Below are 15703 nucleotides of genomic sequence, written 5' to 3'. Positions count from 1 at the left end.
TGATTCCTGTATGTCTGACCTTAGCTTGAGCGCACAGTTTTTTTTTTTCTTTAATCAGAATAATATTGTGTGTTTCGCTTTTTGGGGTTTGTTAATATATTAAATATATATTAACATATAAACAGGTGTTAACATATCATGTTAACACCTGATATGTTAACATGTTTTTCTAAAAAAAAAATTCATTTGAATCCACATTTTTAGCAGAGAATTTGGATTTGCATTAGTTCTCCAGAGATAAAGTCTCCTTTCATAACAACTGTGATGATGACAGCTAAACAAAATAAGCTCCCAGTTGTGGTAGAGGTTTATCTAGTCAAACAACATGATGAGCCCTGAACATTAGCAACTCCTGACTTTGCTTGACATGTATTTTTAATCACATTTTGTAGACTCAAACCTAGTCCTCTTCTTACACATTGGGCACATTCGTGGACGGAAGTACTGCAATGCAAACATTGGTTTGCTTTATTTAACTGAAGCTATACTAATGAGCTGTGAAATTAAATGGGGTTTAAAAGTTATGACAAATTTATGGTTTATGTTTATCACTAATGTGAAAATGTGCGACACTTTCTTCCAATGCTGCTTTTGTTTTTCAGAGACACAGGCCCAATTTTAAGGAGTTAAATTCCAAAGCACAAAAAAATAAACAGATCTGAGAAAGGAATTAACTAATGTGGCATTAAATAAAGAAAAACCATTAAAGAAATTATCAAAATGGGAAAGTAACTGAAACTAAAAGTCCAATCATCATGGGATCACAACAGGTCCCAGTTGGTTTTCAGTCTTTACAACTGTACAATGTCTATTTGTATAACTATCAATTGAAAACTCAAAATTGTCAGAATGACCTTAAATGTCTAGGAAAAATCTCCCTCAAATACCAAGCGCATGATTCCTTTGCTGAATTATAGACACAGAGAGATGTTACATGGAAATTAATAAAACACATTAAGGAAATAAAAATCCCTAAAAGTATTTATTACAGTGTATCACGCATTTCCTTCTAACTGGAATCTGAATTAGGTTTTATTCGTATGTGTAAACCAACTTTTAATCGCATGAAAGGTGTAATATTTCTATGGCCCATTGTGTTGTTTGCTCTGGTACAGTGTTTTGCATAAATACAAATATAATCTTACTTCCCTTTTGGTAAAAGACAAGTTCATAAATGTGAAACATTCTTTCACAGGTCACAGTTTCACCATTTAGGTACCAAGGAACACCTTTCTAAAAGTCACCTTCCTAAAATAATGGACTTTGGGCTAACATGAATGTCCTTGAGTGGACCATCCAGTCCCCAGACTTAAATATCAACTAAGATCTTTGAACGCATCTGGTCTGAAAACGGCTGTGCACTGACATTTGACATTTTACATTTGCGAGTTTAAAACTATAGGATCTGAGGCTATAATTGCTGTTAAAATTATTTCAGAAACGTATTGAGAAGGGTCTGTGAAAACATATAAACACATAATTTTTGTTTTGTCTTATATCTCAACAGTCGAGGAACCAGAAAAGCTAAAAAAAAATGTAAACATTACTCAAATATAAGGCATTAACTGGGACACAAGGCTGCTTTATTGCACAGGCGTACCTGCTTTCCATAATAGGGCTGATCATTGAAAGAAATGTAAATAGCTGTTTTCCTTCTGGAAAAAATGGATCATGTAGGTGTGGTCAGTCACATTAAAAGAGAATAAATGTTTTTACAGTTCACTCTCAAGATCTATGCCTCTTCTTCTGTGACAGCTCTGACTTCTGTTCTGCTTCACTAGGTGAGTTTACAATAAAGCCAAAGAGCATTAAATACTAGATATTTTTTAAATTCAAGAACTTGAATAATTACCCTGTAATTCATAAATAGATGTAGAATTGCAAAATATATTGAATCACAGTCATATTCAAAATATCAGTGTGTGCAATATTGCAAATGTTAATGATTACTTCAATGATAGGATATTACATTTTAAGTGTTATGCATTCATACCCTGCATATGAACATGTTTAGCAAGTTTGATGGACTCTTAATACCCTTGACGTTTACCCAAAATGTATATTTTACATTAGTAATGGAGCTCATGGAGAGGAGTCTGGGGATTTATGCATTGGCAGAGAAAATAATCTGGATTAACAGTAATCAATACGATCCTTGCAATTTTCAGTTCAATAAAAGTTATTAAATTGCAGGAGAAATTCTGTTTATGCAAAGAAAACAAAAACCATCATCATTTGCTTAAACTTTCTTTCCATTTCTGAAAGGTTAAAGGTCATGGATCATCGGATCATCCTGCTACTGTTGCTGAGTATGATCCAATATTTTACAATTTTGTGTTCCTTTGTTCTTTTTAAAGAAAATATATATAATTATTTATACATTTACTCACGTTTATTGGTTCTCTAAACCTATTGTTCATTTTCAATTTTGTGTTGAAAGTGTCTGGCTTCATTCATTTTTCCACTATTCCACTAGTCCAGAAGTGTTGTACATCAACAAAAAGGAATTGATTGTATAAATTTAAATAATTAAATAATTAATGTAATTTATAATTAATAATTATAATTTATTTATACAAGAATTGTCTTGTATAAACTTAAATCAAGCAGCTTGGTATTTAGCAAGCTACTCGATAAACCTGAGCGGCAGAGGACTGTAGCTGTCAGAAACTTCATTGCTATGAAACTTTTACAGGTTGAAAGTCACACTTTATGTATTCTTCTTTGTTTATATAATTTAGCATTGCTAAAAAACATAATGTGGCTTATCAATATTTTGTTGGAAAGAAGCCCGCCGTCTATTTCAAGTATTTTGAAACCAGTAAAGTTCCCTGGTTTAATTTCCAAATATGATATCCAGCTTTAATCTTTAACCTTTGGTTATTATATTCAGGAAGTCGTAACACCAAACTGTTGTACTCTGTCATTTTATATGGTGGATCCATGAAAATATAGAATATATAACCCCTCACATTATTTCCCTGTGTTTTAGCAACCATCCAGCCACTCTCTGTTGTAATAGCACTGAGTGGCTGTAGAAAGGAAATCACCATTGGAAGTTGCCCAAAGGCATGGATCATCAAGGACAACAAAATTAATGGCAAAGATGTTTTGAAAGTTTCATGTTCTCAGCGTTTTGGAAATGACTTCATGCTGGTATTAAGAGCTTTGCCAAGTGATTGTTCTGGGACAAATGCCGGTACCTACACGTGCCTTGAAGTTACTGTAAAAGGTGATATGTTTTACATGCCTTAGTTTTTGTCACGATTATAAATGTTGTAAACTAAACCCTGAATTACGTGCCTAAGGGAAGCTTTTTTTGAATTCTCTATATTTTCATATTGTATAACTCAGATGTTTGTTTTCATGCTCTAGAAAATGAATACAAAATGTGTAAAAAATGCTGCAGAAAATGCTCTGTTCCAGATTTTTGCAAGAACTGTGGAGAGAGGTAATTATGTCATGTGGTGATTATTCTTAAACATATACATGGGGAAATAAGCATTGAACAAGTTAATATCAGAAAATATGCTTCTAATTGGGCTATTCACATATAATTTATAGCAAATGTTTGTAACAATCTACATAATACTCTCAGAGATTATATTTATACAAATTACATTCTAAATTTTAAGTTGAATAGCTTTCAGAATAACTACTGAACATGCTGAGAAGATGCTTATTGATAACGGTGACACAGAAACTAGGAACACAATCCGACACATTCTTCCTCCTAAGCCATCTTCAAATCAAAAAGACTTTGGGGGGAAATTATGCATAGCTAAAGAAAATGATCTTTTGTTCTTTCCATATTTCAGTTGGGTGATTGGTTCTAACAGTTCTTACTGTTTTTCTGTGAAACTAAGTAAAAGTTTTCTTGGCTAAACTTGGGTTGATTAGCATATTAAAACAATCTAACTTTATTTCATATTCAGATGTTTATCATTTATGTCATGGGATATTTGTGGTTTCATCTTCCTTTTGGTAAAATGAAGTTGTCTTGCAGCAAATGCTCATAAACAGCCCCAAACAGTGATGTACCCACATCCAGAAGTCAATGTCTGTATTTTAGTTTGTGAACATGTGCAGAGCCATTCCTTCTGTAAACATGTGCATGTTGGGGTCAGCAGCTCCAGTCCTCAAGTGCCTCTATTTTGCAATTTTTGGAGTTATCCCTGCTCCAACACACCCAAATCAAGAGGACGAAAACCTTCTTTACATGTCAGCAAGTTTTGAAAATACCTTTTCATTAAAATTTAATTGGATTCAGATGTGTTTCACCAGGGGTCCATCCAAAAGCTGCATATCAAAATGTGTTTTTTATCCATTGCCATTGGTATTATTTGCATCAACTGCGTTGTGATGGTCTGTAGCAGGAGTGTCAAACTCATTTTCATTTTGGGCCAAATCAAAAATCTGAAAATTCTTAAAGGACCAGTTGTGCCAGAATATGTTAATAAAACCCATTAAAATGATAAGTAGCTGTTTGTTTCAGCATTCAATACGTGTATATTAAAATTAAATAATCGCTGATCTGTCACTCCAGGATTTTTATGATTGTTTTTTTATTTTTTGCTATCAAAATTGCAGATTTTGTGGTACTAATTTAGAAATATTTGTAAGGAATCTTGTGCCGATATATAATGTTAAATGTTACTTTTTGCTACTCGTCGTATAAGTCACAGATTATAACTTGATATAGGTCTGTAGAAACCTTTTTGCTTTTACCATGACGGCATTCTTGTTGTGGAAGCTTGAAATGAGAAACCTTGATATATGCCATCAACTGGGGCTGACTGCAAGGTCGTATTTTTTAAAAGGATTTGTCGACTCTTTTCTTCACATGTTCGTATTCATTTCCTGTTTTGCTTATTGTTATTACATCCAACATAATTTATGGGCTTTTTGTCACATCTCTGCATTTGTGAAATACTTGATTTGTCACCAACATCTGGTGTAAGTCAACAGGCCCTTTAGAAATATTTTTACTGAGAAAAAATTATTTGTTCAATTGTTTTTTTCCCAAACACACACCTACACACACATTTATTAATGTCTAATGTTCAATATTCTTCTGTGATAACTATATTTTTCTATTACAGAAAAGTGTTGTACTTTAAAACAGCTGATTCAACAGTTGTAATAAAATTAAAAGATCCTATCTGTGAAGTGTCTGAAACTGAAAGTACTGTTGATGAAACAAGTAAGTACTTTAGAACAAAAAATTAAACTGTCCTACAGGTTTTATGTGATATCTTACTGGTTTCGTTGCATCCTCGTTTGTCTAATTTTGATTTTGCCTGCATATTTACCTATATTTGCTTTCTGTTTTTTTTGTTATATTTGCAAATTAGCTACAATGAGCCCATGGTTGTGGTATGAAAGTGTTTCTAGAACAATCTTATCTGCTTCAGTACAAAAGTAATGAATATGAGTTTTTTTGTTTTAAGGTTCATCTCTGCAGTTGTTTGATGAAACAAAAAGTTGGATTGAAGCCTTGCAGTACTGCGATCAACTGGGTTCCTCTCTGGTTGAAATAACTAACCAGACAGTTTGGGACGAGCTAAAGACCATCTTGGTAAACAAGACAGAACTGCAGAAAGAGGTCTGGGTCGGCCTTGAGCGTTCCATTTTTGGCACCAACATAAAGTGGCAGTGGACATCGGGAGCCAAAGCTGAACAGTCTGCGTGGATCAGCAATTTTACGACTAACGGTTTCAACAATCACTGTGGAAAGATTGTCTGGAACAATCAGTCACAAACCGTCCAGATGCTTGATGCCAACTGCCATGATAAATTACCCTTCATCTGCCAAGGTGAGCTGCTCACAGTAGAGTCCAGTTTGACATAACATTTAATTATGTCTTAATGAGAAGCCTGATATAAAGAATGGACACTAAAATTTTACTAAAAACATATATCAAAATACATTAAAAATAAAATAACTCTTTCCTTTACAGATAAGACCGAGATGCTTGAAGACTAAATGAATTTTACTCTGGAGGATTATTTTTGAATAACTGCTGGTGTATTTCTCACATGCCTTTCAAATTAAGTTTTGTATTTCGCATTTCTTACATATTTTTTTTCTTTTGTACAGCATAATACATAGGTTAAACATCTATTGTTTTTTAACAATCAGTTTTTTTGAAGAATACCTACCTTAAATTTTTTTCCTTGTCTTGGTTTAGAGTATATATATATACTTTCATAATATCTGCTGTTTAAAACAATAAATTGAACCTAATTTTATCTAACACTGAAGGCGTCCTGTCTCACTGGGTCATGGTTTCTATAGAGGTCTTTAAGTACAACCTTACCGAGGATGAAATAAACAAGTCTGGATCAGAATGAGCGTTGCTGATGCAGGGTATGTGTGGGACATGTCCACCGCACCTCCTTCATCTGTGCCCTATAGTGTCCCCACGCTACATGCACTTCAACTGTTTCCCACTTCTTGCTGCAGAAACCAAGAAAGCAGCTAAGCAGCCAAAAGTAACAAACTCTCAATAAAAGGCAATGGGAAGTTAGCGAAACCATAACAACTGTAATAATGACAATTAATGTATAAAAAATGAGTTCACATCTGTAGTTAAGGCTCCAAGTCCCCACAATAGAAAACAACTTAAAAAGTTAGATGGAAATATTTCAATTTTTTTTTATTTGTCTTGATCAAATATTGTGTATTTTATCAGGGTTTCTTGTGCAATAATTTAATTGAGAAACCAAATTAGCTAACTCTTGAGTTTCCTGATATGATTTTAAGCTCTGATGCAAAAAGTTTGACTACATTTGTTTGGTGTTGATTTTATGAAATTACAAATTGAAGATGGGGTAAAACAACAACCATAAAAACAACACTAAGTAAAAGTAGTCAAGTCCTTTTTGAAAATAGGAACCTTATGGGAGTAGAATCCCACGTTGATGTTAATTCTCTGGAACGCAGGAGAAGCAGAAAACTAATATAAAAGATAATCTTTCTCTAGAAAAACATCCACAGCTGTGGCAACACCATCCATAATTGGCTCACAGGAACTCTGTAACTTTGTGTTTGGATTTTATTGCCACTGACAATTTCAATCAACCTTCAGGAGTAAAGCCAAAAAATGCAGATCCAATCAAATATTAAACTAGTAAAAACTCTTTATATGGCCTCTTACATTCACCAAGCATAATCAATAATGTATGAAAAAGTCAACACAACTAGAAGAAAATATTCAAACATGCATACAAAAAACCCTTTTACCAAGTTTAAGGAAATGTGAAAGAGAAAAGCAGATGATCTTTGGACTCTTCTTTCCCCATTTTTCTTTCTTCTGCAAACACTCAAAAGTCTGTTTGCTTCTGTATCATTTCTCGATTTATTATCTAAACTAGAGGTCCTAAAATCCAATCCCCAAGGGTCAGGATTCAACACAGATGGCTAAATCATCTGCAGTCAAGTTCTCCAGAATCCTGCTAATGACCTCACTATTTGACTCAGGTGTGCTGAAGTAGAGACATACAAAACCCACAGGACACTGACCCTGGAGGACTGGATTTGAGGATCCCTAACCTTAACTCACAGTGTAATTTCTCTCTGCTTAGAAAAATAAAGAAGTTATCCAGTGATTGGACCATAAATAAGATAACGTCAGACTGAAATGGAGAATGAAATGAAATGAGAAAAACCAGACAGAGCGTATTTTAAAGGTAATCTGTGTAGGACTGGATACACATACCACAGTGCTGTAAAAAGTCTACCTTTAGAATGTAAAAAAGAACATTTTATGCCGTTTGATGCAGCTAAAACACTAGAGTATTCTTTGTTTCATCATAATTAAACCAAGTACTGCTTTAATGATTGTCACTTAATGTTAGTTTTCAGCTATTTCCAACATCACCTTAGTTAAAAACACAGTTGAAAGAAATCAAAGCAGCCTTCATCCATTATATGCCGTCCTCTAATCTCAGCTCAGTCGTCTTCCTGGGTCATCTCTCTAATGCACTCGTACAGGTTCCGCTTCCTGTCTTCAGGAGCGGTCTGGATGGTCTGATCCAGCAACTGCTCCGCCTCCACCAGTCCTTCCACCTTCGGGATGCCGTGTGAATACAGGAACCCCGCGAGCAGGTTGCAGTGGCAGTGTACAGAGAGCAGACCACACAAGTAACGCAGGAACATATCGTAATGTCCCAGCTTGGAGCCCAGGGTCCGGGCCACAGCACACTGCACAAGGCCTGCAGCTGATTTGCCATTGTATTTATACGAGAAGACTCTGGGCAGGAAGCCACTCTCCAGAACGTTTTTAGACTCCAGGTAGAATGCTAAGAAGACGTAGAGAGCAGCCATGAACTCCTAGGAGAGGAAACAGCAGATGTTAAGGGATTGGTAATGCTTGTAAATAGCTACAGTTTTTACAAATGTAAAAGGCAGCTTTAATGTCACACTGCTTTCCATTTCTCTCAAGCAGCATCGTCACCTAGTGGGAGAAAGGAGAAACTACAATCTGATTAGGATTTAAAGCAACTTCTGGGGTTTTTGGTTCAATAAAAGTGCAAAACCACCCCTTTCCCCCAAACAAACAAGAAAGTGTGTTTCATTTTGTCTTAAGAGGTTGAAATATTACAGCAGGAAAGAAAAACTTTTAATTGACATTGCTGCTCACCACTCTGCCTCCACCGAAGAGGATTAACAACCTTAGACTTTCTAAGTGATCGATGATGATCGAAAATATTATGAATTTAAGTTATAAATAATTATTTTTCTAAAATGAGCCCAGCTTTTACAGTGTAATATCCAACTATACTCAGTTTAAAGGGTAGGAATGGTGTTGGGAAGAAGATGTACTGCAAAGGAATAACTATTGTTATCGATCCAGCTTCCCAAATAACCCATTCATTCTCCATCCTGCTTAATTCTGCGTACGTCCAGCAGGCAACGGAGCGAGAGGCATGGTTCCCCCCTAATCACCAGTCCATCAAAGAGCAACAAAAAGACATGCAGGAAAAACAATCATGCATGTAAACCCACCATCATGACAGAGCAATTTAGACAAGCCATTCAACCCAATATTCATCTTAGTTTGAGTCAATTGATAAATTTCGCTGAGCATCAAATAACTAACAATTAATTTAGAAACAACAGCACAAAAAATAACCAATTAATATATTTGGATTGTTTTGCATCACACACTGCTAATTTGAAGCTTTATCAGACTTTGTGTTGTTTTACCGTCATATGTGGATTTTAGGATTTCAGAACTTGTTTGCATAGACCCTTTGGAATAACAACTTACTTCAGATTCCCAAACAAGACCAGACAGCCATCCATGTCCTGTTTAAAAGGGATTTCCCCAAACAAACAAGATAGAAGCAGCACTAGACGCCATGCTGACGTGTCTCTAAGTCAGACAGACGATCATAGAGCTGCCACTTATCTGTGGCGACACAGCCGGGCTCAAGCTGAAGACAACCGCATGCATCAGGCTCAAAAGTCTCTTTTGCTCTGAGTGAATGTTGATTTAACATCAGCTGATTTTATTCTGGTTGGTATCAATTCGACACTCCTCACATACTTTAAAAATAGCACATAAAAGCCCAAATTAGACCATCAAAATAGCATTCCTCTTGACACCTGCGACTCAAACAGCCTCACACAGCCTTGATATATTTGTATAGAACCTGGTTGTTTTAGTCTAAGGTTATCTAAAAAGAAGAAAAAGTGTATTTAGGACCAACTTTCTCATATTTTAAAGCTTGATCTATTCTTACAAATCTCAAAATTCTGACATATTGGTTTCATTTTTGAAAAATGCTTCAATTCCACATTCCTTACCAAGAGCAAACTGTAGACTCATTAGCAAGGAGTTAAATTCTCACTAAGTCATTATTTGGGTGTAACATACAGACACGACATGGTGGTTTACCTGAATGGTGTAGTGAGAGAAGCAGAACGTCCTTTTCCCGGTGATGGCTGTAGGAACGAGCTCGGTACAAAGGCCCGAGAACACAACCACCTCGTTCAGGTCCAGAGCCACGTCCTTCACATCCTCCTCAGTGAACACGTTGGTGTTCTTCTCCAGCATCTTGAAGGACATCTTCCCTAACATTCTCAGCAAATTTACCTCAACGTCGCTCCATTTCTACGTGAAAACAGGCCAGAAACAAGACATTGCAAACGCCAACGCTGAAATTAAGACATGGAGAGACAACATTTAAACAGGAAAAGGGAGTACTCACCTCATTATCCCTCTTTCTGAAGTAGAACTTCAGCATGCGATTCGTCTGGATGATAATGAAGTGGATGAGAAACGGCGTCACTCTGGGCTTGTTGCTTCCATAGTTCCCCTGCTTAAAGCAGCTCTTGAATATTCTTGACACCATCCAAGTGAAAAACGGCTGGCGAGCGAGAATCTGAATTATCGGCACACGCTTGTAGTGTCTCACAATCTTCGCTGATAACTGAGCGTCAGTAAAGTGCTTGATCAGGTAGTCGTCTTTCATCTCGTCACTGGAGAACACGGAGAAGAGGGTAAAGAAAAAGCAAACTACTAAAAAGAGAGACTTTTAACAAATAAAAGAGACCACCTACGTAAAACCCTGCAGCTCAGCGACAACATCTACAAACTTAGACGGTATCTCTGTGATCGCTGCTCGTCTTCCCAGGATCCAGAGTCGAGCATTAGGAAGCAAATTTCTTCGTATGAGGTTGACAATCAAAGTATCTATGTGTGTTTTGGTGTTGTTATCGGTGATCTCCGGAGCTTTCTGAAGGTAAGAACAAAACATAAAACCTTTTTAAAAAAAAACTTGTTTTTGCAACAAGACATTTTCTTATAACTTAGATTGTTTAGTTTTCCTAGATTTATTTACTTCTTTATTCCAAATGCAGCCAAGAATGTCAACAGATCCAAGTCAGTTAATCAGAATTATCAGCAAATCGTTAATTTATTTAATTTTATGACTCATAGTCATGAGGAAAGACGGCTGACTTGACAGCTGTCCTGTAAATAGACACCGATAGACAACTTCTTTTTTTTTTATAATAATCCTAATAAATGTTCTGAGAATCATAATTTTGCTTTTTCATTTGCTCAAATCAATAATAATCAGTTCACAGAAAAGAACCCTTGAAATAAATCACTCTGTGTAATAAGTCTAGTTAAAACATTGAGTTAATGAATCATCATTTCTAGATGATTTCTGAAGTTTCTCCTGAATGTGTGCAGAGGGGACACCTGAAAGTCCAGAGGCGCCTCGTAGCAATCATAACAGTCCATTATGATGACATATTTGGCGTTCTCTTCCTCCAGTATCTTCAGACCCTTTATAGGAGCGTGGCAATACTCCAATATGTCTTGCATCGATATGCCTTCTTCCTCATATTCTTTGTTCCGGAAATGTCGCAGGGACCGGAACGAAAGCTTCAAGATGTACTGAATATCCTGAGCAGAAATGAAAAGGAATAAAAAAAAAAAAGTTTAATTTCCAAAATATAAAAATATACAAGCAAACAAACAAAAATTTATTTTCATTTCAAACATGTTAAAAACATGAAGTGGAATGAAATGAGTTACTCTGGTCCTGGTGCAAACCTAAAATAGCTAGCTAATATGAGTTTAAAAGATAAGTAGATCAGATCATCAAAGAAATAGAAAAATGTGTCACTGTCTATTTGTGGCCACATGCTTTCAGATTTCCATTTGCAAAAACCATGTACTATTATCACTCAGTTTTAAAATTAAACACCATTTTATGTTGGTTTATCGCATCAGAACCCAGATTACTGGTTACTAAAAGAAAACTTGTGTCCGTTCTCACCCTGTTGGCCTTTTCCTCTGACCAGTCTAGGCAGAACTTTGCCACAGAGACAGACATCCCAATTCCTGGGATCCCCGTGGTCACGACCGTCTTCACCGGTGAGCCGTCATCTTTCTGCAGTCGGAACAGGTTGTTCAAGGCAACAAACGAGTCCTCGCTGGGGACTTGGATAGGTTTCGGGGTTTGTGTTAAGATCTCATGAGACGGGTCGACTCCTCCAAATCCACGGATGGAAATCTGAGGCTCCACATACACGTCCTCCAGGAACTGCTGCTTTCCGGCTTGAGGCACCCCCTCGTGAGTGATTTGACTTTTACGGAATAAAAACTCTTTCAGGTAAAAACGAAACATAGCTGTTGGAGGAGATAAAGGAAAAGGAGAAAACATGAATGGAATCCTGAATAAACAGTTCAATTAAGTCAGTTTAGAACATGCGCTTCATTTAATAAAGTACTGGATGTTCAGTTATGAATGGGATAAATCTGGTTTTTAAAGAGCTGCTTACAATACAATTTGTTTGCTGTGGTCTTTCTTCAAAATGATCCGGCGTTATCTCACCTTTTGCGCATCTTGTCTTCAGTTCATTAATCTCCTCCGTCTTCTCCAATCTTTCAAGCGTGCTTATTGTCTGGGTCAGGGCTTTGTCCTGGCCTGGACACGAAAAGCAAAATCAGACGAGTAAGCAGTTGATGAAAAAGTAACAGGAAGCACACGCTGCACAATGATTCATCCAAATATGTGAACACTAGTGGCAATGACACAACTACAGGATCACAGAAATCTACTTTACTCCCAGTTTTGAGCTCCACCAAACTCGCACATCGTGGCAGTGTTTTCTTACCAAACAGCTCAATGATCTTATCCACAAAATCGAGAACATCTCCGTCCAGGATTTGCTGCAGCACGGGAAGCGGCTCCCATTTTTTAAACCATATCTTAAACTTGAACAGCTCGTCATTGTTGAGCCGGGATAGAACTTCCCGGATACTCTTCAGACACAGACAAATGGACAAATGTTAACTTGTTGGTTACAAGGAGTACAAATAATTTAACTCTCAACTGGAAAAATTTGTTTGAAACCCCCCCACCCCCACAAAGATTAACTGATAAAAATATGCAAGGGGGGTGTAAATCATCAGCTGGTAAATTAATTTAAAAGGCAGCCTTATCTTAAACAACTGATGGTTATTGTTTGATAGCAAAAACAAACAGCAGAAAAAGTGTGTACGAACTTTGAATATATAAGGCAGATCCAGTTCTGGGTCTAGTTTTCCTGGCTGGCTGCTCTCATCCTCCTGAGGCAAACCTTCCATTTCAAGAGGCTCGGGTGGTTCAGGGGAACAAGTTGTCAAAAGTTCATCGTCGTCATCTAATTCTGCATCTTCGATCTCATCTAGTTCTTCAGAGCTGAGAGAAAATTAACTGATTTCAGTCAAGTTCTAGATAACTCCACATTCGAGCCGTCTGTATGACAGCAGTGTTTTCTTTACCCTGCATCAATCACCATCCCATCTGGTGGCCTGGTCTGCTCAGTGGCTTCAGTGTAGAGTGTCTCTGTATACCGAGAGTGCCCCATCTGAGACCTGTAAAATATTCATCTGATTAACACAAAACTCTTAAAAGGATCAATGAAACCTGTGGTTTCTTCAACATTTAAAAGGCAATCCCTTTGTTGTGCAAATGTTTTAAATCAATCCACCAGTACATTTTGCTTCAAAGGATCAAGGCTGAATCTAGGGATTCGGTCAGTAGTTTGTCTGACTTTCTGGTGGTCTTTCAGAGTTTTTCTTTGGACTGCTGCTTTTATAGTTAATGTGTCGATACTCGCGGATGAAAAACCTCTACGCTCTGAGAAAAAAAAAAAATCGCTAAATATCATTGGACCGATAAAATTACACAGCCCTAAAAGAGACAAGCACATTTTTTTCTCACTGTCTGAAGTTAAATAAGACCGAACTTCTCTTGTTTTCAGTCAGTTAGAATGACAGAAATTATCTCTATCTGCTAAATGCCAGAAAGCTCTGCGAGAATTTTATTTTTCTTGCAACGTTCTTTTAATTCAGCCGTTTACATGCATTTGGTCAGTATCACGGACAAAGTTGAAAGGATTGCAGTGGGCCCATTTAATAGGAGGAAATCTTCTTAATGTCAAACCCAACAATAAACTTTGGACCGACAACAGATCCAAGAGAAAACCACAAACCTCAAAGAAATTACCACTGAATTCTCATATCCTTAAGAACTGAATGTCTACGCAACTCTACTGGATCAGAGGAACATATATATATGTTATATATACATATATATACTATATGTTATTACTTAGATGTTTCGGCTTTGCTACAATGTTAATTTTATGCATTCATTTTGAAAAAAGTATGATAGAAATGTACAAACGTTATACACCGATCAAGTATAACATTATGACTACTTGCTGATAATGTGCATCTCTTTGACAAAGAGCAGAAGCAGTGAAAATGTTCAAGCTTAAGGATTTGAGTGAGTTTGGCAAGAGGTAAATTGTGTTGATTCAACAACTAGTTAGAGTTAGAGCGCATCTGAAAGCTCTCAATGCTCTTAATGACAGGAATAGCAGTGAAACAAATCAGAGGGCTTTACATAGCCAAGGCTCTATGATGTAAATGGGAATTGAAGGCTGCCATGTGTGGTCCAACACAACAGGTAATCTACTGCACCTCAAACTGCTGTTAGAAACGGGTCAGATAATGATCAGTGGTTAGCTTAAAACAAGTCTGATTCGTGGAAGTCTCAGCTCACAGTTTGAAAAGTTCAAGGTTTTGTTGTAAACATCTTTCTACAAGACTCCACAGCACTTCTATGAGGGTCTAGTGCAGTGGCGCAAAAAGTGGGTATGCAACGCATAGGGGCGCGGCACCAGAGGGGGCGCCAGAGCCCCGTCTGGAGGGGGCGGTGCACCGGTGATGTTTTCCCATACACTTCAGCGCGCCTTACGCTTCTTCACCTCGCGCACATAACGAGGTAAATGTAGGGAGTTTTACCCTTCACGAATCGTCACCTGGGGGGTCGATCTATGTTTTCGCATCCACCTGAATAATGTGTAGTTGCGCCACTGGTCTAGTGGAGCCCATAGCTCACCAGGTGAGGCTGCTTTGGCGGCCTAAGCAAAGAAGCCATGTAGTCATAGTCAGAATGTCATGATACATCTGATCGGTGTAATTAACTTTAAAAGCAAAAGTCATCAAAAGAAATAGGAACGGTGTGAACTAGTTTCTGTAAACATGAAAAATATTTCCTCCCATACACAGTGATACAATCAGAAGGTGTAAAATAACTTCACATCATCATAATCCGATATGAGGTTAAACCAGCCCAAACATACACCAAAGCAAAGGGCACTGCAGATCTAATCTGATTCTAAAGCACCAACATGCATAGAAGACACAGACAAGTTGGGACAATGTGAAACTATGTGCAAAATTACCCAACAACTGGAGGAGCAGGAGGATCCGGTGCTGCAAAACACACGACTTCAGAGATTCCTCCCCCTCCTTCCACCTCCTCATCGCTCCTCTTCTCCATCTCATCACATTCGCTCTTCATCGAACCATAACTGGACGGGGGCCTCTCATAGGTCTCATTCTCCGATTCCACATCACTCCCTGCGGCTTGGTTGCTTTAGAAATCAAAAGAAAAGCTTTAATTGGCTTAATTTATGGCTATCAGCGCAAGGGGGCGTTGAGAACGCCACACGTTGCAGTTTTAGTAGGAATGTGTGAACATGTAAGGTGCTATAATACTTTTACAAAGCACTGCAATAACATTTATTCAACCTGTTGCGTTTTCTTGTTCTGAACTCATCTTTAAAATGAATCACACTTCTTTTCGTTAGATAGCTGTGTTCACTTTATTGCTAACGTTCAGC

General features: G+C 37.2%; 1 protein-coding gene and 1 long non-coding RNA gene across 2 annotated transcripts in view; one reads left to right on the top strand and one right to left on the bottom strand.

Moving 5' to 3' along the window:
* The first annotated feature begins 5064 nt into the window (after positions 1 to 5064).
* Positions 5065 to 6338, top strand: LOC103474482 (uncharacterized). Its single transcript, XR_535191.2, has 3 exons — positions 5065 to 5203; positions 5451 to 5816; positions 5961 to 6338. It is a non-coding gene; the product is annotated as an uncharacterized LOC103474482 (long non-coding RNA).
* A 683-nt stretch (positions 6339 to 7021) lies between these two features.
* Positions 7022 to 15703, bottom strand: part of nlrc3l (NLR family, CARD domain containing 3-like) — a 13836-nt gene continuing 5154 nt past the window's right edge. Inside the window, exons 2-12 of the mRNA XM_008425492.2 lie at positions 15263 to 15454; positions 13290 to 13382; positions 13032 to 13206; positions 12641 to 12788; positions 12358 to 12450; positions 11800 to 12152; positions 11217 to 11423; positions 10571 to 10746; positions 10219 to 10489; positions 9906 to 10121; positions 7022 to 8335 (exon numbers count right to left, since the gene is read on the bottom strand). Of these exons, the coding sequence (XP_008423714.1) occupies positions 7955 to 8335; positions 9906 to 10121; positions 10219 to 10489; positions 10571 to 10746; positions 11217 to 11423; positions 11800 to 12152; positions 12358 to 12450; positions 12641 to 12788; positions 13032 to 13206; positions 13290 to 13382; positions 15263 to 15454 (2305 nt within the window). The 3' untranslated portion in view covers positions 7022 to 7954. The remainder of the gene's footprint in view (positions 8336 to 9905; positions 10122 to 10218; positions 10490 to 10570; positions 10747 to 11216; positions 11424 to 11799; positions 12153 to 12357; positions 12451 to 12640; positions 12789 to 13031; positions 13207 to 13289; positions 13383 to 15262; positions 15455 to 15703) is intronic.

This window comes from Poecilia reticulata, linkage group LG13 (genome assembly GCF_000633615.1).
Source record: "Poecilia reticulata strain Guanapo linkage group LG13, Guppy_female_1.0+MT, whole genome shotgun sequence".
In the NCBI taxonomy this organism is placed as follows: Eukaryota; Metazoa; Chordata; class Actinopteri; order Cyprinodontiformes; family Poeciliidae; genus Poecilia; species Poecilia reticulata.
This window is presented reverse-complemented; position numbering and strand designations above follow the sequence as displayed.